Source organism: Odontesthes bonariensis, chromosome 18 (assembly GCF_027942865.1).
Source record: "Odontesthes bonariensis isolate fOdoBon6 chromosome 18, fOdoBon6.hap1, whole genome shotgun sequence".
NCBI classification, from domain to species: domain Eukaryota; kingdom Metazoa; phylum Chordata; class Actinopteri; order Atheriniformes; family Atherinopsidae; genus Odontesthes; species Odontesthes bonariensis.
This window is the reverse complement of record NC_134523.1, coordinates 16,170,310-16,191,685: the sequence shown is the minus strand read 5'-3', so window position 1 is coordinate 16,191,685 and position 21,376 is coordinate 16,170,310. Positions and strand designations below refer to the sequence as shown.

At 42.4% G+C, this 21,376-nt stretch overlaps 1 protein-coding gene across 2 annotated transcripts in view; it reads left to right on the top strand.

Moving 5' to 3' along the window:
* kmt2ba (lysine (K)-specific methyltransferase 2Ba) overlaps nucleotides 1-19,906 on the top strand; it is a 29,910-nt gene extending 10,004 nt beyond the window's left edge. Inside the window, exons 7-36 of one of the 2 annotated variants that reach the window (XM_075450162.1) lie at nucleotides 1,976-2,037; nucleotides 2,198-2,440; nucleotides 2,807-2,916; nucleotides 5,281-5,385; nucleotides 5,852-5,965; nucleotides 6,064-6,210; nucleotides 6,477-6,569; nucleotides 7,867-7,984; nucleotides 8,121-8,234; nucleotides 8,543-8,733; nucleotides 8,824-8,928; nucleotides 9,166-9,276; nucleotides 9,444-9,520; nucleotides 9,678-9,856; nucleotides 10,037-10,104; nucleotides 10,873-11,007; nucleotides 11,122-11,280; nucleotides 11,415-11,532; nucleotides 11,664-11,742; nucleotides 11,959-12,119; nucleotides 12,310-12,471; nucleotides 12,861-15,147; nucleotides 15,386-15,505; nucleotides 15,909-16,018; nucleotides 16,172-16,294; nucleotides 16,451-16,703; nucleotides 16,796-16,906; nucleotides 17,009-17,092; nucleotides 17,178-17,307; nucleotides 18,223-19,906. In XM_075450162.1, coding sequence (XP_075306277.1) covers nucleotides 1,976-2,037; nucleotides 2,198-2,440; nucleotides 2,807-2,916; nucleotides 5,281-5,385; nucleotides 5,852-5,965; nucleotides 6,064-6,210; nucleotides 6,477-6,569; nucleotides 7,867-7,984; nucleotides 8,121-8,234; nucleotides 8,543-8,733; nucleotides 8,824-8,928; nucleotides 9,166-9,276; nucleotides 9,444-9,520; nucleotides 9,678-9,856; nucleotides 10,037-10,104; nucleotides 10,873-11,007; nucleotides 11,122-11,280; nucleotides 11,415-11,532; nucleotides 11,664-11,742; nucleotides 11,959-12,119; nucleotides 12,310-12,471; nucleotides 12,861-15,147; nucleotides 15,386-15,505; nucleotides 15,909-16,018; nucleotides 16,172-16,294; nucleotides 16,451-16,703; nucleotides 16,796-16,906; nucleotides 17,009-17,092; nucleotides 17,178-17,307; nucleotides 18,223-18,498 — 6,145 coding nt within the window. In that variant the 3' untranslated portion in view covers nucleotides 18,499-19,906. Of the gene's footprint in view, nucleotides 1-1,975; nucleotides 2,038-2,197; nucleotides 2,441-2,806; nucleotides 2,917-4,560; nucleotides 5,386-5,851; nucleotides 5,966-6,063; nucleotides 6,211-6,476; nucleotides 6,570-7,866; nucleotides 7,985-8,120; nucleotides 8,235-8,542; nucleotides 8,734-8,823; nucleotides 8,929-9,165; nucleotides 9,277-9,443; nucleotides 9,521-9,677; nucleotides 9,857-10,036; nucleotides 10,105-10,872; nucleotides 11,008-11,121; nucleotides 11,281-11,414; nucleotides 11,533-11,663; nucleotides 11,743-11,958; nucleotides 12,120-12,309; nucleotides 12,472-12,860; nucleotides 15,148-15,385; nucleotides 15,506-15,908; nucleotides 16,019-16,171; nucleotides 16,295-16,450; nucleotides 16,704-16,795; nucleotides 16,907-17,008; nucleotides 17,093-17,177; nucleotides 17,308-18,222 lie in introns of both variants that reach the window. The other variant, XM_075450161.1, reaches the window with a different exon arrangement.
* The last annotated feature ends 1,470 nt before the right edge of the window (nucleotides 19,907-21,376 follow it).

The following is a 21,376-nucleotide window of genomic DNA, read 5'->3' as shown; positions in this document are numbered from 1 at the left end:
CTGCCCTCTTCTTTGCCTTCACGTATCTGTCCCGTAGCTTCTTCCACACATTCTTACAGAACTCTCCCTCTTTCACCAAAGTTCTGCCAATCTCTGTGCACGAGTTTTGGGAGTTTACGTTGGTCCCTGTGCTGTTTCACTGCAGTTTCGTACAGCTGCCTGTACAAACGCACTTCCTGACTGAGCCGGTCTCACATCGGTCCATCCGGTTTTTCATTGGTGGCGCCGCCAAGTTACAAAAATCGACTGGTGCACGACAACGCGCTGCGCCGTCTGTTCAAGGGAAGCGCCAGGCCTGAAACGTCATTTTGACGTCACGGTGCAACACCGCCGTGACAGACGCGGCACCCATGCTAGCGCCTTTAGCTGCCTCAACAAAACCTAAATCAGGTGTGACGAGTAGCATGACGATGGTTCTGATCTTCTTTGTTAACGCAGACTTTCACCACCAATCACCGTGCTATGAAACAGCAGGTTTCAAACGGACAAGTGGAAGGAGTTAAAATAAATAAATAAATGATTATGGCAAAAAACAAGTGTTGCTACAGAAAATTGTTAGTTGCGCTAATAAATAAGCTATATACTGCATGTAACTGTTCTAAGGTAGATTAACTATGACTTAGTGTAGTTTAATAAGAGTATTTCATGTATGTTATTTAGATTTAAGTTCATTTAAGTAGTTTAGAACATGGAAATCCTCTTAAATCTCAGACCAGATCATAGTGAAATGTTGGATCCATAATCAGCAGAATGCACTTAATAGTGGCGTAAGTGCAGCTAAAAGGCTTCATGTGTAATGTGTTGTTTAATTTAACAGTTCTTGTCAGACAAGTTGATTTTTGATTAAGGTTATCAACTATTTGAATATTAAATAGTTTAAATAATGAAATACTGAAAAATGTAATTGTATTATGGTTAGATTTTGTGATTTGAAATGCCAATATTTGATCATTTTTGTCTACGAACTGTTACTCCACATTCACCAGGCGGTCATTTCTATTTGGGTCTAATGTCTGGCATCAGCTTAGATCTAATGGTACTCTGTTATGCAGTTTAAATGTAATTTAAGTCTGATTTTGCCGTTTGTCACGTCATCAACAAAAGCACCAGTGAAAGGATGCTGCTTTAATCCGAAACTGAACGGTAACTACTCCAGAGCAAATTAAATAAGTTACCATGGCGATCTAAACCTGGTTAAAAGAGAGCCATCTACACAACACTTAAAACAACTTTGTTTCACATACCTTGCTAAGCCATTAATCTTGCTTTGTAGTACAGGCCTAAACATTCAAGTTATCATCACTCGTCATTAGTTTAATGGGACACTTTGACCTTTTCAAACAAAATGATCACCTTTTTTTCTTTTTTTCTTTTTTTTTTCTTTTTTTTTTTTTTTTTTTAACATGAGATGGTCTGTATCTATCAAGCAGGGTACTTTAACTTGGCATTAAGTCAGCAAAGAGGGAGACAATGATAGCTCGGCTTTGTCCAAAGGCAACATGTCCACCTACTTGCATCTCTAAAACTCATAAAGGGCTGGGTGGTTATGTCAGACTACTTTTTAGCCAGATGCTTTTACTTGTTGTAGTCTCTTTGGGCAGAGCCAGGCTTGCAGTTCCTCATGTTTTCAGTTTTTATGCCAACTCGAAGGAAAAACTTTAACCATTTCTCTGTAAACAGGCCATTTACTTCATCCAGCCTGCGTGTTTAGGGAAAATGATCCAAATTTTAGACAAAAACCAAGCTCTGCTCTGCTAAATCAAGCTCTCTAATGGTTCATGTGTACCTAAAATACTGTTTAGAATTTTTGTGCCTGAAACATGAAAATACTTCTTGTTTCTTTCCAGTAACACATTTTAAACAATCCTGTTAATGAAGGCAAGTTGACTCTTATAGTTCAACACATTTGTAGATGGCTACACAGAAGGTTTACCTCAGACATAGGTTTACATTTTGCAATTTCTTCTGCCCTCAGATACAGGAAGTGTGATCGGATTGAGAAAGCAAAGATGATTCGCACTTTAAAACCGTTGAAAGGTATGTATCCTGCCCTCTCATCTCAGGTTGAAAATCTCATAATTTAGTGAAATGACTCAAACCGTTTGGTCAAACCAAATTAAAGTAATCAGTAAAGCTAAATACAAAGGTTGTAATTAATCATGAGGCTCCTTTTTTTTTTTTTTTTTTTTTTTTTCAGTCCCAGAGAGGCGGTACCCAGGCTCCGTGTCAGGCTCTGATGCTAAGTGGGGCTTTGAAGATGCAGGAGAAGGGTCGTCCTCGATGGCGCCCGGAATCAGGAAGCAGTCCCTCCGTAACATCAAGCCGCGCTGCTACAGCAGCCTGCTAAAATCTGAATCTGAAGATGAGGAGGAAGAAATGGAAGAGGATAAGTCGGATAAATTGACTGTCAAGCCAAATGTAGCAGCTGCTTTCAGCCAAGGTAACAGACCACTTAGTGTGTCTTTACTCATCGCTGTGACCTTAAATATGAGCTGCGTGAAGCTTTGAACCCGTTCAAAGCCGTCATAGTTTGACTGGCTCCAGCATTTTTTAAAATTATTTTCACACACATTTCATTTAAAAGAGACGTAGGAAAAATAATTATTGTCTTAAAAAATCTAATCACGCAGCTTTAAAACCTCTAAAAGCTGAGATTTAATATCGTGAATTATTACAGTTCTCTGCAGGGGAAATTTAACAGTAAAAGTCCACAAGGCAATAATAGTTTGAGCCAGCAGTTAGTTTTCTGTTTAAAATCCCTTGGAAGAAGAAGCGTTTCTTAGGTGTCTGTTTTTTGTTTTTGGAGATGTCGCTCCTCAAGATGGCGTTTCGCTGCCAGACGACGCCCCGACCGAGGCGGTCAAGCACCGGCGGCTCTTCTCCAAAAGTTCTGGCAGCAGACCAAGAGCTTACAAGGTAAAAACATCGATCAGGTTTCCCCTCTTCCTTTTTTTATGTACCACTTACTCAAGCCTGGGTGAAATGGTATTTTTGGAAACTGCTATTTTTGCCTTTTTTGGTCAGTGAAATTCCTCCACATTTAGTAGTCGGTTCTTTTTATCTTATTATTATTTATTTTTTATTGATAGTAAGTAATGCAAACACTTGTTGCCATTATTTCCTCCTAAAACAAATTTGTTATTCAATCAAGAAATTTACAAGAGTTTATTTTTTATTTTTTTTAACCACCCAAATTATTTCCAAAGAATGCATCATTACCCAGGACTGCGTCTCACTCAGTTTTCACCATTCTCAGTTAAAAGACCCGTTTGAATGAGTATCTACAACAACTAATAACCTTTTAAATTCAGCCTTGCCTGCCCTCTCTTCTGACTTTAAGCTTCACATTGAGCACCTTGCATGTACCTAATCTAGTTAATGTCTTAAAGTTGTAGAGCTGTTTAGGTTATGATTTGTTTTTCGTTGCAGCATGGTGGCATGGCTTTTTCTTTGAGGCACTTATGACATTATGCGTTTTTGGCTAATTTTGTTTGTGTCCATAAAACTCCTGGTGATGAATTTGAGAGCAGCAGCGTCCTGCTTTAGGAGGAAAGGTGATATCATGTCATTTTATTGTGACTATTTTGCATTCCGGAGATTCACAGTGACTTCATGTTAACGGGACCAACACAGAACGATGAGCTCTTCCTCTAAGTTGGTGTAAACTAATAACAAAATTGACTTGTTCAGCTCAGTTTAATTAATAAGGAAGCAGTTTAAAAAGAAAAGGTCACATTGCCTCCTCACATGTTTGACTTACATCTTTGAAAAGCTGTTTGTTCAGTCATTTCTCAACAAGGTTTGGCTTTGCTGTTTGTTGGCTGTGACTCTTTGCTTCTGCTTATTCTAGAAACTATCTCACAGTCCTCTTGTCAAAGCTTGTTGCTCTGGCCCCACATTACCCTTAATTTCTTGTTATGCTTTGAAGTTCCTAATTACCCCTTTAAAACAAGTTCATCTCCGTCTTAATTTTGCTTGTGTGCATACCGGTATCGCTGGTTTAGTCAGGTTATCGTGTCCAAATGAATGCACTGAACGGTGTGTTGACTGGCTGCAGTTGTGTGGGTTACAGTAGCGTGGAACACATGGCACAGATAACCTGCACAATTATGTAACTGTGGCTATTTTCATGTACTCCTCTGATTTTTTTTTTTTCTGGATATAAATAAGCAGATGAGGCATATTTTGAGTTCTCTACACAGTGTGAACAGAAATTCTTTTTGTAAGTGTAGTCGTAGGAGTTTGTAAATCCATCATTTATGAAAAGTCCTGTTATTTCTTTCTTCTTTTTTTGCCATTTGAATGAACGGCTTATATACCAGATGTGTAAAAAGTGTTGTTTAGTTTGCGCGCACATCTTTGCTGCTGCTGAATGCATTTTCTTAACTCTCCTTCAGCTTTTTTAATTCTTTGCTAACACATTATGCTGATCGTTGTAGTGTCTCCTTCCCTTTTCTGTCCCTTTGGTTGCCGCCGGCCGTCGCCTCTGCATGTCACTAGTATTAGTGTAACTTTGGAACCCGTCTTGCTGGTTGGCTTAGGCAGTGCCCTCCTCCACAGGCACAGGAGAACACGGAGGAGACGGAGCCCAGAGAAACTTTCCCTGAATCTGGACCGCCCGGGACCCCAATGCCGAAGCTGCAGAAGCAGCTACAAATACATTTACACCGTCTGCCTGCTTATATCCTGCAGTCTGCCACTTTGTCGTTGCCATGGCAGTCGCCTCCTTGTATGGATCAGTTTATTGCACAGCCCAATCCACCCTTTTCCCAGCCTTTAACGCAGCCTGCTATCTCACAATCACCATGTCCCATAACAAATTCTACTCCAGAATTGTCTCTGCCTGAAAAGCATCCCACTTCTCCACATTCATCCCATCACAGTACAGACTCTCCTCAGAAATTTCCCGTGTTACGTTTGCACCGTTTGAACAAATCTATCCCATCATCATCACCTCAACATCCGCAGTCCATACTGCAGCCAGCTATGGCGGAGGCTTCGCCACAGGTGTGTTCTCAGGGACACGCAGAGTCTGAGGTGAAACACCCAGACGTTCTGACGGAGACGGGCCGAGCTAACGCAGATAAAACTGTGTGCAAGCTTGTACCAGGGCCCCCACAGACCGTCAGTCCACGCACAGAGTTACAGGAGGTCAAGCAAGAGGAGCAGGAGGACACTTGTGGAGAGCAGCCTGAAGAGGACAAGGAGGACTCTTCTGTAAAAGAGACAGTGCTGCAAAGCTGTCCAGCAACTGACCCACACTATCTCCTTCATTCCCAGAATCCTGCAGAGTGTGCATCAGTGAACACCCTGACGGGGTTAACTAACGGATTTCCCCAAAAGGGCCTGTTGCAGAACAAGCACAAGATCCGTGTAGACTTCAAGGTGAGTCTTTGCACAAGAGTCGGATTGCAGTTTTGTTATGTCATCTCACCCGTCCATGTATGCGATGATTGCATGTTGCTTTTCAGCACCAGTATTATGTTTACAGAGGAATAGTCTTTGCTCAGTCTCTGCAAGAAAACTCAGTTGAACATCAATTCTAAATATATAAAGATTTTTACCGTCATGTTGATTGGAAGTAAAGGGGCTGTACTGTAAGGGGCTCGGGATAGAAATGCTGGTATTTTTCTGGCTTGAAAACACATTTTGCTTGTCGTCACTCTTTGAATGCCGTTACTGCAGACTGGAGTCAGGTACATGTTTAGCATTACTATATGACAAAGAGGAACCACACTGGTAACGGTTCTGAAGCTGCATGTTTTGCGTTTGAACTACGAACTAGCCACCTAACCTAACAGAGAAGAACCTTGGAAAACCTGTCTTGATTTCTTTGCCATGCTTCAAACAGGAGGACTGTGCAGTCCAAAATGTTTGGCTAATGGGCGGCCTCAGCGTCCTCACCTCAGTCCCAACCACCCCACAGCCCGTCTGCCTGCTCTGCGCCACTAAAGGAAGGCACGAGGTACCTCAGCTCTCTAACACAGCTTCATTAGTCCAAGTGGAAGCTTTCCAATGCTGGTAATTTTCTTTTTTTCTAACTATGTCTCTTCTTTCCATCAGATGATATTCTGCCAGATCTGCTGTGAGCCTTTCCACAGTTTCTGCCTCACACCCGATGAGTGTCCCCAAGAGGAGTCCAAGGAGAACTGGTGCTGCAGGCGCTGCAAATTCTGTCACGTGTGTGGTCGGAGAAGCAAGAGCACAAAGGTGTGTTGGAGAGTAAAATGTACATGCATGTTTTCAATTCATTGCTTGGGAGTCATTTTCACACTTCACAAAGAATTATTTGGGTTGCTGTTTTTAATTAGTTTTCAGTTTTACTCTCATATCTGTTTTTATTTCTTAATACTCTTTGGATCTATGATAAATCTCTCAGGACCTGATTCCAAAGGGGTGGAAGTGCTTGTAAAAATATTTACCTGACCGATAAAGCCATAATTGATCATTTATGTTTGTTTCTTTTGCTTCTGTAGCCTGTGTTGCAGTGCAGGAGATGCCAAACCTGCTACCACCCTTCCTGCCTCGGACCGACATACCCAAAGCCTATAAACTGCAGTATGCCCTGGGTAATTGCTTTTGTAGTCTCAAAGTATACAAGTGCCTTGTGAAAGTTTTTACCTTCTTTGAGATTTTCCCCATTTTGTTGCCTTATAACCTGGATTTCAAAGGGTTGTATCATTTGATCAACACCACCTGCCTACCTCTGTAAAGATGTAAGACATTTTAGATTATAATGCATTTTTAGAGTAGAGCCCTGTTGTGCAGCAATTACAGCATCAATGCTCTGGTATGTGTCAAATCCATCCACTTGGAATTTTGCCCATTTCTCAGGACAAAACCGCTCCATCTCTATCAAGCTGGACCGTTTTCGCTGGTGTTATTTAAGTCATACCTCAGATTCTCTCCAACTAATTCACTCCAGGACATTTAAATGTTTCTCCTTAAACCACTCGGGTGTAGCAGCATAAGCTCCTTCCCAGTCTCAGCTCTCTGGAAGACTGAGAAGTTTACCTCAAGAATTTGCCTGTCTTTAGCAGGGGTTCTTTCATTTTGACCCAAAACATCGGCCAACATCTTGCTGCGACCATGTTGTGCTGTGAGGGTGATATGCACCACACACTGTATATCCCTCGGTCCAAAGCGCTCTATTTTAGTCTCATCAGACTATCTAGTCCCCTTTTCTTAAAGCAACACAAGAGAAGTTTGTGAACTATGCATGTCTGACTCGTCTTGAAGTATGTCGACCTTTGTTTTGCACATTCCTGGGCCTGAAACGGCCCTGGAGCGCCTGGCAGTTGAGATTCCACAGTTCGCAGCTTTAGTTTCCGTTTAGCTTTATGGCTGCTTGACATTTTTGTGGGCTTTTCGTGGGCTTCTTTGTTCTCTCTTCAACATGACAACAATTTCATGGCTGTACATGTGCAAGATTCACACGGGGATTTATGTTTATGCAGTAGTGTTACGTCCTACAACTTTTGGGGAGACAATGAGCAAATTAAGCTTAAGATAAAGCAATAAAGCAAGGACTAACTCTGGCCATTCTTCCATAAAGTCCAGCAATATGGAATGTGTGGTGTGAATACCTACTGTGTGCACACACGTCTTTAAAGTCTGAACTCAAACTATTTTGTGTATGTCCATTACATGAAATCCCAAATCATATCAATTTTAATTCCACATTTTATGGCAAACAAATAAAAAAATATATCCCAAGGGAAGGCGAATACATTCTTAAGGCTCTGTAAACTAAAATCTTTCTGCTTTGCTTCTGCAATATTGAGAGAAAATCCTATAATTAAGTGTTAAGATCACATTGTGCATCACGGATGCTTCTTTTGTTGTGACATTGTTGTATTTGTGCAGGTTTGCATGACGTGTATTCGTTGTAAGAGCTGCGGAGTCACTCCTGGAAAGACGTGGGACTTGGCCTGGAACCACGAGCAGGACCTCTGTCCTGACTGCACCTCTCTCCACAAGAATGGTGAGAGTTCTGAGACGCACCGGCGGTTCCTGAAGACTTAGTCAGAAGCTGCCTGAAGAAAGTACTTGTTTATCGTTAAAATGTTTGGCGCTAGACGTAGACGCTGCAACTCAAATGTGTGTTTACTTTATATCAGGTCATTTCTGCACTGTCTGCCACAAGTGCTACGAAAACAGCAGCCAACCTTCACAGATGATTCAGTGTTCGAAGTGCAGCCATTGGATTCATTACAGTTGTGAAGGACTTTCAGGTGAGCATCACTCATTCATGTAAGAGTGCACAAAAATAAAAAAAATCGAGTATATCTTTTCTACTTAAATACAAAACATGTCTAATAGATTATGCTCTCAAAGAGACATTTATCAGATGCCCTCAAATGTTAATGTACTATTTGCAACTGGATTTATTCATCATTTGAACGAATGGCTTACATTTAACCTAATGAAACGACTGTGCTGTCAAAGAAATGACAACCAAAATGTATAACATTGGGGGAATATTGCTGCGATATTGCAATCTAGAAGCAAATCTCACGTCGATCATGTTTTGCGTTTGCAGAGGACCTTTTTGGGCTGTTGTCATGTCAGCCGGCAAAGGTGGATTTCACCTGTTCACCCTGCAGACGGCACCAAACTCAGTACAGCAGTTTGAAGGAGGGACTGCAGAGCAAGCTGATGGGCGGGCTGGAGGAGGTTCTTGCTGACCTTCTCTCCTCCAGCAACACTCGGCATCTCGTTGTCTGTAAAATGGTAAACCGCCAGAGATGATGTAGAAATATTTGACAACACTATTAATCTTTTGATGTTATGTTTAGTGATGGTTTTTTTACTGTGTTTCAGTGTCTGGAAACAAACGTGACGCCGTCTGTTAAGGAACACAGACAACCTGTCTGTGATCTACAGGCTGTGGGGAGGAAGGTTAGAGGGGACGGCTACACCTCAATAGTGAGTACATTAACTTTCTCTACCTGCTAATGTACTATATATGTAATAAATATTCTGCTATTATACTATTAAAACAAACTCCTGCACATCTTCCTGTAAAAAAAACAAACAACTAGGAGAAAGTGGGATCAGTTTGTGTCCGCAGGCTCTCCACTTTGAACCTGTTGTGAAGCCTGAGAGATGATCCAGACTGAGACCCTTGACTCTTTTTGTGTGCGTGTGTTTTTGCTCACACAGAAAGCTTTTCATGCGGATGTTGCAGCTGTGATGAGGAAACGGTTGAAGGAAGAGGAGCTTCTCCCTGAGGATCAAAGACTGACCATTCAGTCCAGAGCACACTACGTCCAAGTGAGCTTCCCTCTCCCTGCTGTTCTCTGACGATTGAGTTTATCTTTAGGAACCCCTTGATTTTCCATTGGAAAAGCTACATTTTCACTGAACTGTTATTATGACACCGTCTCTGCTTTGACAGTAAGATGGAGCTTCATATCAGAACGCATTTTCATTTCTAACAGGTGATGAAGCGGGTTTTCAGTTGGTATCCTGCATGCCTTCTCAAAAAGTGGAGCTCATTCTCTGAAGATTTCCCGAGGTGAGTATGCGCAACCAAATATGATCCCTCAATGCATCACTCATTCCCTCATTACAGTATTTGTAATCAAGCATTTATAGTGTAGCTGTAGTTCTAGGTGAATGTTCAGTCTTGAAAACAACTGTTTCAAAATGTCTCCGTCGTCTCCTACTCTTAGTGGCATGCTCCCTGAGGCGGTCCTTCCACCTTCGAAGGAGCACAGTTATGCTCAATGGCTGGAGAGAACATTCCAGCCCAAGCAGTCCAGAGGCTCACAGATGCAGACCGACTATACACTGTCCCCAGTCACTGCTCAGCAGTTTGGCGCATCACAAGTCCTCCCTCGGTACTCGCAAGGTATGGAGACTATTGTAGCCCGTGTCCTGTGTGCTGAGGAATGTGATCAAGTCCAAACCTCTGGACAAACAGCTGCGAATAAATCGCATCTTCAGCTTTCGTTTTTGCTTCTGCAGAAATAAGTTATTTTGTTATTTTATATTCTCAAGTTTTAATAGATGTGTTCCTTTGCTCCTGCAGAGTCCACCAAGACTGAAGATATGAGGCAGTGTGCGCTGTGCCAACAATATGGAGACGCTGCTCCCAGAGTGAGTTTAAAGAGAACATTGAGCTTGTTTTTTTTAGTTTTTTTTGCTTGTCAGTATCATCATCATCATCATCATCATCATCATCCTCAGAATACTTTATTTATAGAGCACATTTAAAACAACCTCAGTCGACCAAAGTGCTGTTGTTTTAAAAGCAATTAATAAAACCTTACACTGAATCCTAGAATTAACAGGCAGCCAGTGGAAAGAAGCAAAGACGGGAGTAATGTGATCACACCTTTTCTTTCCAGTCAGCAAGCGTTGCAGCAGCATTTTGAACGACCTGCAAACGGCGCAATGCTTTCTGGTCAAGCCCAACAAACAAGGAATTACAATAATCTAAACGTGACGTAATAAAAGTATGAATTAATCTTTCAAGGACATTTCCTGGGAGATGAGCTTTCGCTTTTGCCAATAGTCTTAAGTTGAAAGAAGCTTGTCTTGACTATATAGGATATCTGTTTATCAAACCTAAAGTTACTTTCTAGGATAACGCTATGGTTCCTTGCAAAAGGATGAAAATAAAACTGCAATGGCACTGTCACATCCATCTAGCAGATTTTGTTGACCAAATAAAATTATTTCAGTTTTGCCTTTGTTCAAAGACAGAAAGTTTACTTCCATCCAAGTATGGATATCTTTAAGGCAATCTAGTAGAGCCTGAACAGAGGCTCGCTCATTTGTCTTTAGGGGTAAATAGATTTGTACATCCTCGGTATAAAAAGGCTTCTCTCTACAGTTCACTGATGACTGATTTTGTTCCGATAGGAAGCAGGACGGCTGTTGTACTTGGGGCAGAACGAGTGGGCCCATGTAAACTGTTGCGTGTGGTCTGCTGAGGTCTACGAGCAGGATACTGCTCTGCTACAAGTGCACATCGCTGTCTCGAGGGGGCGCCATTTGGTAAGTTATGATCGCAGAACTGAATGGTTGTCATAGAGTGTTGAAACTGATCGACCCCCATGAAAAGGGTTTAAAAGCTTTTTTTTGTTTGTTTGTTTCTTTTATCTTTTCCAGCGTTGTGATCGTTGTGGGCAGTCAGGAGCCACGGTGGGCTGCTGTCTCGCCACCTGCCAGAGCAATTTTCACTTCATGTGCGCTCGTGCTGATAACTGCGTGTTCCAGCAGGACCGGAAGGTTTACTGCGAAGAGCACAGAGGTCTTGTCAGCGCAAAGGTGTGCAGAGAAGCCTCTCACATTTTGGATTTATTACAATTCTAAATGTATATTTTGAGTCAAAAGCAATGTTCAAATTGCACACTTCTACTTATGTTCCGTCCATAATGCTGATTGTTTAACACGCCTTCCAGATTGTGTCTGGGAAAGGGTTTGAAGTCCCTCGCCGAGTGTATGTGGACTTTGAGGGGATTAATCTCAGAAGAAAGTTTCTCACAGGTCTTGAACCAGAATCTATTAACATGACGATAGGTAAGAATATCAGTGTTTTTATGTTGTTGGTTTAAGCACCTGTACAGGGCATTTGGATACAATATATCTGCTATAGATCACAGCATGCTGAACTCGTTGTTTTTTTTGTTTTGTTTTCCAAACTTTTCCAGGCTCTCTGCAGATTCAGAAACTCGGTGTATTATCAGAGCTCTCATCAAATGGGAGGATGCTTTATCCTATTGGTTATCAGTAAGTGCTCATTCTCTATGTACTTATTTGTCTGTTTTTTAAAACTGGTTAAACAGATTTTAAGTTGTTTTTTTGGTTGTTGTTGCTGTTCCATCTGCATATTTTGTTTGAATGTTTATATCACAAATGCATAAGCTTATTCAAATATCCTGACATTTTACTCTGGAGAACCTAAATCATTATCTGCAACACTTTTCTCCTTTCATCCCTGTCCAGATGCTCTCGGTTGTACTGGAGCACTGTGGACCCCCGGAGACGCTGCAGGTACACCTGTAAGGTGACAGAAGTGAGCACACCTCTCCCTGGTGAGGAACGAGATCCCAGGTGGGACAAAGAAGAGAACCACACCATAGTCCACTGTCCAAACCGTCACAGAGGTGAGCTAAATTTTTACAGAAGTCCAAAACAAAGCTGAAAGCAGCTTAAGAGGTAACACCTTGATCTGTGCGAAATGAAAATGTCTCTCTTTAGCATTAGATTGCCTTTGATTGCTTGGGATTATTTGATGATTTGTTGCACTGTGGTCTCAGATATTTAGATGTATGCATACTTTTTTATTTTGGCCAGATGTGGAGTCCCCAGATCGTTTAAGCTGCTCATCCAGTCCAATAAAGTCCACGACCCCATCGCCCAACTCTATAGTACACAACACACCTGGATGTAAAAGTCCTGGTCACACACAGACCAGGAGACCAGCAGGAGGATCATCTCGTCCTCTCCCGTCTCCTGGTAAGAGGAATTTTTTCTTCATGTGTTTAGATAGTTGATAGATACACTTGTAGTTACAACTAGTTGTAGTATTATATTTGAATAAAATGGAAATTCATCAGCATCTGGAGAAAGAAAAATGAACAAATGAGACATAATTACACAATATATATAAATTCTCCAAATTGCTCGAATTAATGAAAAGAGAAGGTATTATACATCTACCTGCCTGTATATATACATATCCACATGCATATCTGCACATGCTCTACACATACATGAGCTGATACATTAATTTATAAAGTTAACAGTCCAAGCATCAGTGAGCCTCATTAGAGGCGGTTTATTTCAACATTTCCTTGCTCAGAATAATAACTGCAACTTCACTTTCTTTTCTTTGATGCTGTCAGGGTCTGTTTCTCACAAATCTCATCACATTCTGACTCTGAGAGACCTCGACGACACCCGTCGGCCTCGCAGGCTCTCTTCAAGAAGTCGCTGCAGTTCCTCGCCAACAGAGAGCAACCCGTCTGTGCCGATGAACCTTCGCTCTGGTGGCACCAGCCACTCCAGATGTGCCCTGTTTAGCTCCCCTCCAAGATCATCAAACCTTGGAACAACTTCTCCTCCTCTCTCACGACAAAACTCGATTTCTCCAGTCTGGAGCTCCCCTCCTAGATCCAACTCCAGCATCTCTGCAGGGCTCTCACCCCGGCAAGGAGCTGTTAATCACTCACCAAAAGGGCGGCAAAACTTCAAAATCACAACCCCAGTGTCTGCTGAGGTTCCCCAAGACTTCCTGGCATCATCTGAGGCAGAAGACGCAGCGGTGGCTACAACAAATGGGATCTCACTCGCTCCGGATAACCTGGATGATGAAGTCTCCCACCTGATGTCTCAGGAGCTGCCTTACACCGTGTTTGACACTGACGCAGTGGATTCTATGCTGAACACCAAGCTGGAGTTTGATGAGGCTCTGCTCTCTGAGAATGTCACACTTCATGGAGGTAGAGGAGAGTTTGAAAGTGCAGTGCAGGATGCGCAAATGCAGGAAGGCAATCAAGAGAATGACTCCGATGATGAAAGCTCCACCCATTACTTGAAATTTTCACGCACAGTGGTGTGTGATGCAGCTGGTGGCTCTGATGCCTCAGCTCAGCTTCTTTCAGCGCAGTCGATCTCACAGTTAGACGGGGCAGACGGAGGGTCTGAGAGTGACGAAAGCGAGGTGGCTGATGAAGAATCAAAAATTCACACGTATCATAATACACCTACGAAACAACTAACAGTTGCTCTAAAGAGGCTGGAGTCGATCTACACTGTGCCAAAGTCAAACGTAGAGCAAAAAATAAGTGAACCAGTATTGGAAGAACGTTGTTCACCCCCCATTATTCTGGACTCGAGTTACGGCAACAATGACCTGTCATTACAGGAAGAGGAGGTCCTAATGGCCTCCGATATACAAACCGCTCAAAACGAAGTGCTTTTGGATTCCGATACAGGCAATTTTGTTTCAACTGAAGATGGCTCTGTTGTACCCTTGAACCAGACAGCAGCTGATGACCGAGATGAAATCAGCTCATCAGCTGACTCAGTTGAAGGATTTCAAGATGATTTGAAAGATCCTGATTACTCTCCAGAGCCCCAAACCTTAAAACCTCCCATTATGCAGATGAAAACAATCATAATGAAGACAAAGCTGCCTGCCCCAAACCCAAAGCCCCTGTTACCAAAAATTCAGTACCAGCCAAAAATTACTCTCCCCTTGACCCCTCGACCCATACAGGTTGGAGAGAGCAGATCCGTTTCCACCGCTCCTGCCACTTTCTGTGCAGTCCCGCGCCCGGTCACCTCCCCGATCATAATCAACGGCCTAAATGCTTTACCCATTCAGCCAGGTGCCACACGCGGCAAAACTATCGCTATCCGCTTGGACAACTCCAGGCAAGACGGTCAGCAACAGCAGGAAGTGGTGAGTCAGAGCTCTGAGGCAGCGAGCTCGCCTGCGCCCCAGGCTCCTGCCCGCCAGGTCCTGCTCGTCAACCGCCAGGGGCAGATTCTCATCAAAGACCCGCGATCGAACACTTTTCAGACACTCTCAACAAACTCACCTGCTTATAATAAAATAAGCCACATAGCCAAGATTCTCCACGGTGGTAACACTTTGCATCAGACCGTCCCTCGTGTCATAATAAAGCCTCGTCCCAGCCTTCCTGCCCTGAATGTGGCTCATGCCAGCAACCACACAACCTCAGAGAGAAAATTAATTTTCAGAGTGCTGCCTGTGAAAAGCACCACTGCTCCAAACCCTGCAGCACCTATCAGTGTACAAACTGTTCCTCTGCTTGGTTTCTCCAACAATGACAAGTGCACAGCCCAGGCTATCCTTGACAAGGCAATGGCTACTCACCGCGACTCACAGAGGCCAAAGCCCATCATCCTCAGCAACACTCAGCCGCCAAAGGCCGGACAACAAAGACCATCCCAGGTTCCAGACGTGAAAGTTTCCAATCAGTCATCAGTTGGATGTTCACAGTCCCCGAGTGGGTTTTCTAATGAACCAACACCAGTTTCATCACGCCACCAAGTGAGAGTCAAAAGAGTGTCTTCAGTGTCTGAAAAGCCCTCCAGAAAGAAATCCAAGATGGACTTCTTAAAGGATCCATCAAGTGAGCTGGAGGAAGTTCAGGAAGCCAGGTGATAAAATGATTCAAAGTCTCTTTATTGCGCCTTAAATCGATGATAAATCTGTTTTAAAACTATTACTGATTTAGAGGTTTTTCCTCGAAAATATCACAAACAACACTCTTATGTGAAATCAATTGTCCAAGTCATAGTAATCATTGCATCAAGCCAACCAGAGCATTCAGCAGGTCAGAGTGCGCTGGAAAAAGAAGAAACTCTGTCAAATTCAGCTTCTTGGTTCTGTTAACAGGGGGAGCGGTGTTAGAATAAAAGCTCCAACAACCAAAGATGTTTTCGATCTGGACCAGGAGAACATCTCTGAGCCCGAGTCATTGAGAATAACCGCTCCACCGCCTCCTACACCCAGCAGGTGAGTTTATTTTAAAGAGAAGCTCATTTAGAGACTTTTTGCAGTGCTATTAACGAACAAAGGAGTAAAGAATGACTTCCTGGTTCTAAAGATTTAGGACTGAGTCTTTTATTGACATCCTAAGTTGTTTCAGTTTTTGCAAAGTAGAAATGCAGTTTATTTGAAATAAGAAAAATATATACCTTTATTTCTTTTTACAAAGAATGTGTCTTTCCTGGCAGGTTTATTTCACACAGTGGTGAATAAAACACTAAGAATATTGGGACATTGATGGCACTTCTTGTTTTTTGTGACTCAAATTGAACATGCTCATTGATTAAAGTTTTTGCTCTTTCTTCAAAGCCACCATTGTGTTCCTGTTCATTTATTCTGTACCTCGTCTATTTTTTTTTTTTCTCCTCAGGCGTCCTCGGATTGGAAGTCCACCCACATCCAACACTCACCCTCAGGGTAGCACACACACGTGGGTCAGCGCTCGCCATGGAGATCTCTCTGAGTGGGGCCCGTATACAGGTTTGAAGCTAAGCAGCTCACGTTTCTGTGTTTTGATCTCGACTTAGTTGTAACAACCCTCTTTTTCTGTGTAATTATTATTATACTATCCTTCCCTCTCAAGATGTTTGAAATTTGATCCTCCTTTGACACGTGACTCGTTTAAATCTACAGGTTTTAGCTCAGAAGAAGATGCACCTGCACTTAAACACAGGAAGACGTACATGAACCAGCCCCACCTTCGCTTTGAAATCACCAGTGAGGATGGCTTTAGCGTAAAGGCAAACAGCATAGAGGGTAGGAGCTGGTTTATGCCGGTGTTTGTGTGTATTCTTGTGCACCGGACTACATTTTACGTGAAACAAAAGTTTCATATTTTTCTGTTTCGCTCCCAACACACCAAAGAAGAACAGTCTGAGTTGTGCAAATCCTTGATCTCTGCCTCCCCCTCAGTTGCCTGGCGTGCCGTGATTGAGGGCGTCCTTGAAGCTCGAGCAGGCTTCCACCTGAAGCAGCTTCCTCTGGGTGTGATGAGCGGCCCGCGGGTGCTCGGCGTTGTCCATGATGCTGTCATCTTCCTGCTGGAGCAGCTGCAGGGCGCGGCCAACTGCAAACGCCACCGCTTCCGATTCCACCGCTGTGACGACATTGAGGAAGAGCTGCCACTTAACCCGAGCGGCTGCGCACGAACTGAAGTCTACACACGGTGCGGACAGGTCCATTTACATCACAGGATTTTGTTTTTTAGGTGTACACCTAGTTAATTCTTTTTTTTTTTTTCTTTTTTTTTCTAACTAGGAAAGCAACATTCGATATGTTCAACTTCCTGGCATCACAGCACAGAGCGCTTCCTGACCTGGTTGGCCCCTTTGATGAGGACGAAGATGAATTCCCACTAAAGTCCTCCAGGTAAGTCAGTTAAATCGCCATCACTTTTGTTGACTCAATGTGTGAATTTGAAGAAGGGAAGTAATAAAATGGCGTATACTTGTCCATGTTGCACCTCACCAGGCGAGCAACCAACAGCGAGCTTCCCATGGCAATGAGGTTCAGACACCTGGAAAAAACGTCTAAAGAAGCAGTCGGAGTCTACAGGTAATGGCAACAAAGGTGGCAAGAATCTGAGATTTAAGTCATTTTCATACTAACTCGAGTAAATTTCCCAATTTTCGCTTTGTAGATCTGAAATTCACGGTCGTGGACTTTTCTGCAAGCGGAACATTGAGGCTGGAGAGATGGTGATTGAGTATGCGGGCACAGTCATTCGCTCTGTCCTGACTGATAAGCGGGAGAAATATTATGACGGCAAGGTTAGTGGGAGATTTTACAGACAGATTTTGTGGGAATGAGACACTAAAAGTGCGGCTAGTTTTGCTGCAAATTGATGAAATGATAATGTTGGTCAAATAGGAGAAGAAAACCCCCCTTAAAGCATCGCTGCAGCTGACGTAACGTTCATCCTTCTGGCTGTCGCTGCTCTTATCTTGTCCTAATGAGAGACACTCTTTGCAGTGGTTGATTTCCACACGTTGTTTACCAGGCATTCTCACTCAGTGTGGGTGCGGTCTGCCGGTCAATGTTTTACAAGCAAATAAAGGAGAAAAATGGGCCCCAAGATAAAATATGGAATTTACTAGTAATGGATTGTATGTTTATTGTAAGTTCTTTGTTTGTATGTAAAAGGTAACTGCAGAATTTAAGAACAACTGGCCGGTGATTCCAGTTAAGAAAACGGGTATTTTGTCATTTGAATTATTCCACATTCTTTGTAGTTTTGTCCTTGTGCACAGAACCGTGCAGAGAAAGCAGCATGTTAACTTCAGTTGCTTGTCAAAATGACTTTGCTACATGCTGTGATGCAAACAGTGAGAGGTAATGGACACTCGGCTCCGTGTGGAAAGCTGCAAAGTGAAGGCAGCTGATCTATACCTGCACCAGATGCTGTTGCAACCCTTTGTTACATTGTTGGTGTGGGCGACAGATCCGTCCAAAGACGCCACTTTTCATTCAGCTCGATGGAGCGTTGACATTAAAAGTCAGCAGGTAAAGCATGATCCTGCTTGGGCAGCTTCTCTGCAGCCAAACTGAACTGGTATTGAAGTAGGTGTAGGAAATGCAGTGAATTGGCTGCTGCAGGAAGAGATGAGGTTAATTTCAAGCTCACAGGTAAAAGGTGCCGAATGCATCTAAAAATGACTGTTTTGGTGTTTGTCGCTTCACATCAGGGCATCGGCTGCTACATGTTCCGCATCGACGACTTTGACGTGGTGGACGCGACAATGCAAGGCAACGCAGCCAGATTCATCAACCACTCGTGCGAGCCAAACTGCTACTCCCGCGTCATCAACGTGGACGGCCGCAAGCACATCGTCATCTTCGCCCTCAGGAAGATCTACCGGGGCGAAGAGCTCACCTACGACTACAAGTTCCCCATTGAGGACGACAACAACAAGCTGCACTGCAACTGCGGGGCGAGGCGGTGCCGTCGCTTCCTGAACTAGAACATCACGCGCACGCCAGCATCCCAAAGCAAGAAGCTGTCTTTAAATGAATGAAATCCTGAAGGCCAGTCGTATTTGACGAAGCCATGAGATGGAGATTACTTGACTCACTGAGTTGAGGGCAGCGTGTTTATTCATGCTTCTGCTAGCAGTCACACAAACCAGATTAGAGCTATATGTCGAAGTTTGGGGAACTGCTACTTATAGTTGACGAGTTTGTTTTGGATTTGCCTTCTGGCTTACCGTCATAACATGCTGCTGGAAGTAGGTGTCGACGGGCATTTGCTACCACCTACAAATGGTGCCCACTAGTATAACCTGATTGCAGTCATTTCTGTGAAGAGGGACCCATTCCTCTGCTGGTGAGAGTGTCTGTAAATACAACATCAAAGAGGACGATGAGGAGAATATATTCCGCACCTTACTTCGACACAACCTTCAGGCAGCCAGGACACATTTTCATTTTCATACAAAGTGAACATGTTGGATTCAAAGCACCTTGTGTACGTTGTAGAGCAGCTACATTTTAACTTCACTCTGGTGAGCAGGGACTCCAGTCTTTTAGGTGCTGGTGACGTTTATCCCCAAAAGATAGTTTTAGGTCACCCAACCTGTTTTTCCTCCTTCAGTAAGTTTGAGACTTTGATTTTATTTGTAATAGCAGAGATGCTGTGATCGGAATGCTTTTATCCAACTATTACAGTCTGTACTTTATCTGTTCTTTTTGTGTTGTGTATTTTAAGGCTCATGTTGCAGGGTTCAGCACGAATCTAGCAGTCTTTCTCTGCACAACTCCCTATAAATCTTTTTTGTAAATTTGAACAATAAATGTATATTCAACAAACTGATGGAAATAAATGTGTTTGAACTTTTAAGCTGTAGTTTGTAACTGAAGGCTGACTAACAAGAATGAAGCTAATGATCCTAAGTTGATTTATTTTTCTTTTTTTGTTGTTTGTACCCTCTTCTTCCTCCTGTTCATGACTGTCACAGGTGTACTACCTCAATGTCGTTATGAAGTGTTTATTTAATTACACAAAACCTTTAATGAACAACTGCTTCCTCGTGTTTCAGTCTTTTTAATCATTTAAACCTGATAAATGAAAATGAATCAATTATATCAACCACTGACTATTATTATGAATGGTTTGCCATCCTTTTTTTTGCCCATTTACTCTCCTTGGGCATCGACTAAGCTACTGGTTGTATATAGAAGTCTTATTTTTCCTCCCCCTTTCTTTCCTTCCTTTTAGAAATATTAATTCAATTTGAAATGGGAATCTGTTACTTCTGGCTCACCTCTGGATCCTTGCCTGTAAATAGTTGTACAAAAAATTTCTAAACCTGTTAAGTATTTTTTTACCTTCACCTTTTTATTTATGTTCAATAAAAATTTGTTTAAACTTTGCTTTGCCTTCTAACTGTTTTTACTCCGTTAAATTGATACCGTGTGTAAAGTGTCAAAACAATATCGCAGTTATTTCACATAAAAGTTGTTTATCAATAAGCTCTTCCAAAGATAAAAATATAGTTGCATTCATTATTTCCTGAGACCATTTGTTAACGATCAGGAGTGGTCACATATAGAAAAAGCAGCTTACACGGATGTCGGGTGGATGTTATAAAGCTGCCATCAGGAATAGTTTCACCATTATTCTGTACAATGTAGGTCAGTTGCAACCTGATTTTGGTGAGCAGAGGGTAAATGAGGTGCTGTTTAAAATAATTTACAAATAAAAGTATATAAAAAGCGATTTATTGGTTTATTTGTAATGTCATAAAGAGGGAATTGCAGAGAGGCCTTTAAGGATGTGGGGTGGGGTTTAACAATCTCAGAATAACATAAGTAGTGAAATGAAAAAACATTGAGATAATTCTGATCGTCCTCTATACACAAAGGACAAAGTTGAGAATCAGTGTTATTAAAAACAAACTGCATTGGTTCAAGACCCCTTCAGTCAGTGAACACAGTTTAACTCAAGGCTTCGGAGCTGCTTGTGGACGTACTGCCAACCTGATGACATCTTATTCAAAAAATCTTTGCTTGTTCAACCAAGACCATGTCAAACGGCATTCTGGGTGGAAAACTGTCCTGCCTGCCGTCCCGATCTGTCCCCCACTAAAAAAAACATTTTGACGCTGAATATAATAGAGTTGAGCATTATTAACACTTTCGCATATACATGTAAGATATCTGCAAAGCTGATTATGTAAAGAAGAATGCTGCAAAAGCTGCTGAACATACTTTCAGCACTCTCTAAAGTCTCTACACTCTGTTCAGTCAGAGGCTTCTTCAGCTCTACTGCAACAAATAGTGGTGCAGGGGTCATTCCTGCTCACAGCAAAAACTACACAATTACATTTTTAAGATAACTACTATTCTGACTGATGATATAATAACAATAACTAACTAATTCTTTAAGCTGCAAAAAAAAAAAAAAAATCCCATTTCAGGATAAATAAAGTATCGTTCAGTTCAAGAGTCACGTCATCTTTATTTAGTAGTTCATTTAAAACAACAGAAGATGGTTTATCAAGCCTTCTACCAGCAGGTCAAGCCTTCTACCTACAACAGAACCAGCCTTTTTCACCAGTTTGTCCAGGCACCTACAGTTTTCGTCTGTCGTGCAACTCCCCCAGCAAACAACAGCATAGAACATACCCATACTTGGAAGCTTGTCTTTCAGTATGGGAGGCTGTATGGTGTTGAAGGCACTGGTAAAATCAAAGAACATGATTCTCACAAATGAACCAGGCACATCCAGATAAGCCCTAATTTGGGCACTGGTATGAGACAAGTTTTCCACAGCACCGGGACTTTTTCCATCTGAATGCTCATATTGAAGAGCCTCTGAAGAGGGACTGCTAGTTGACCAGC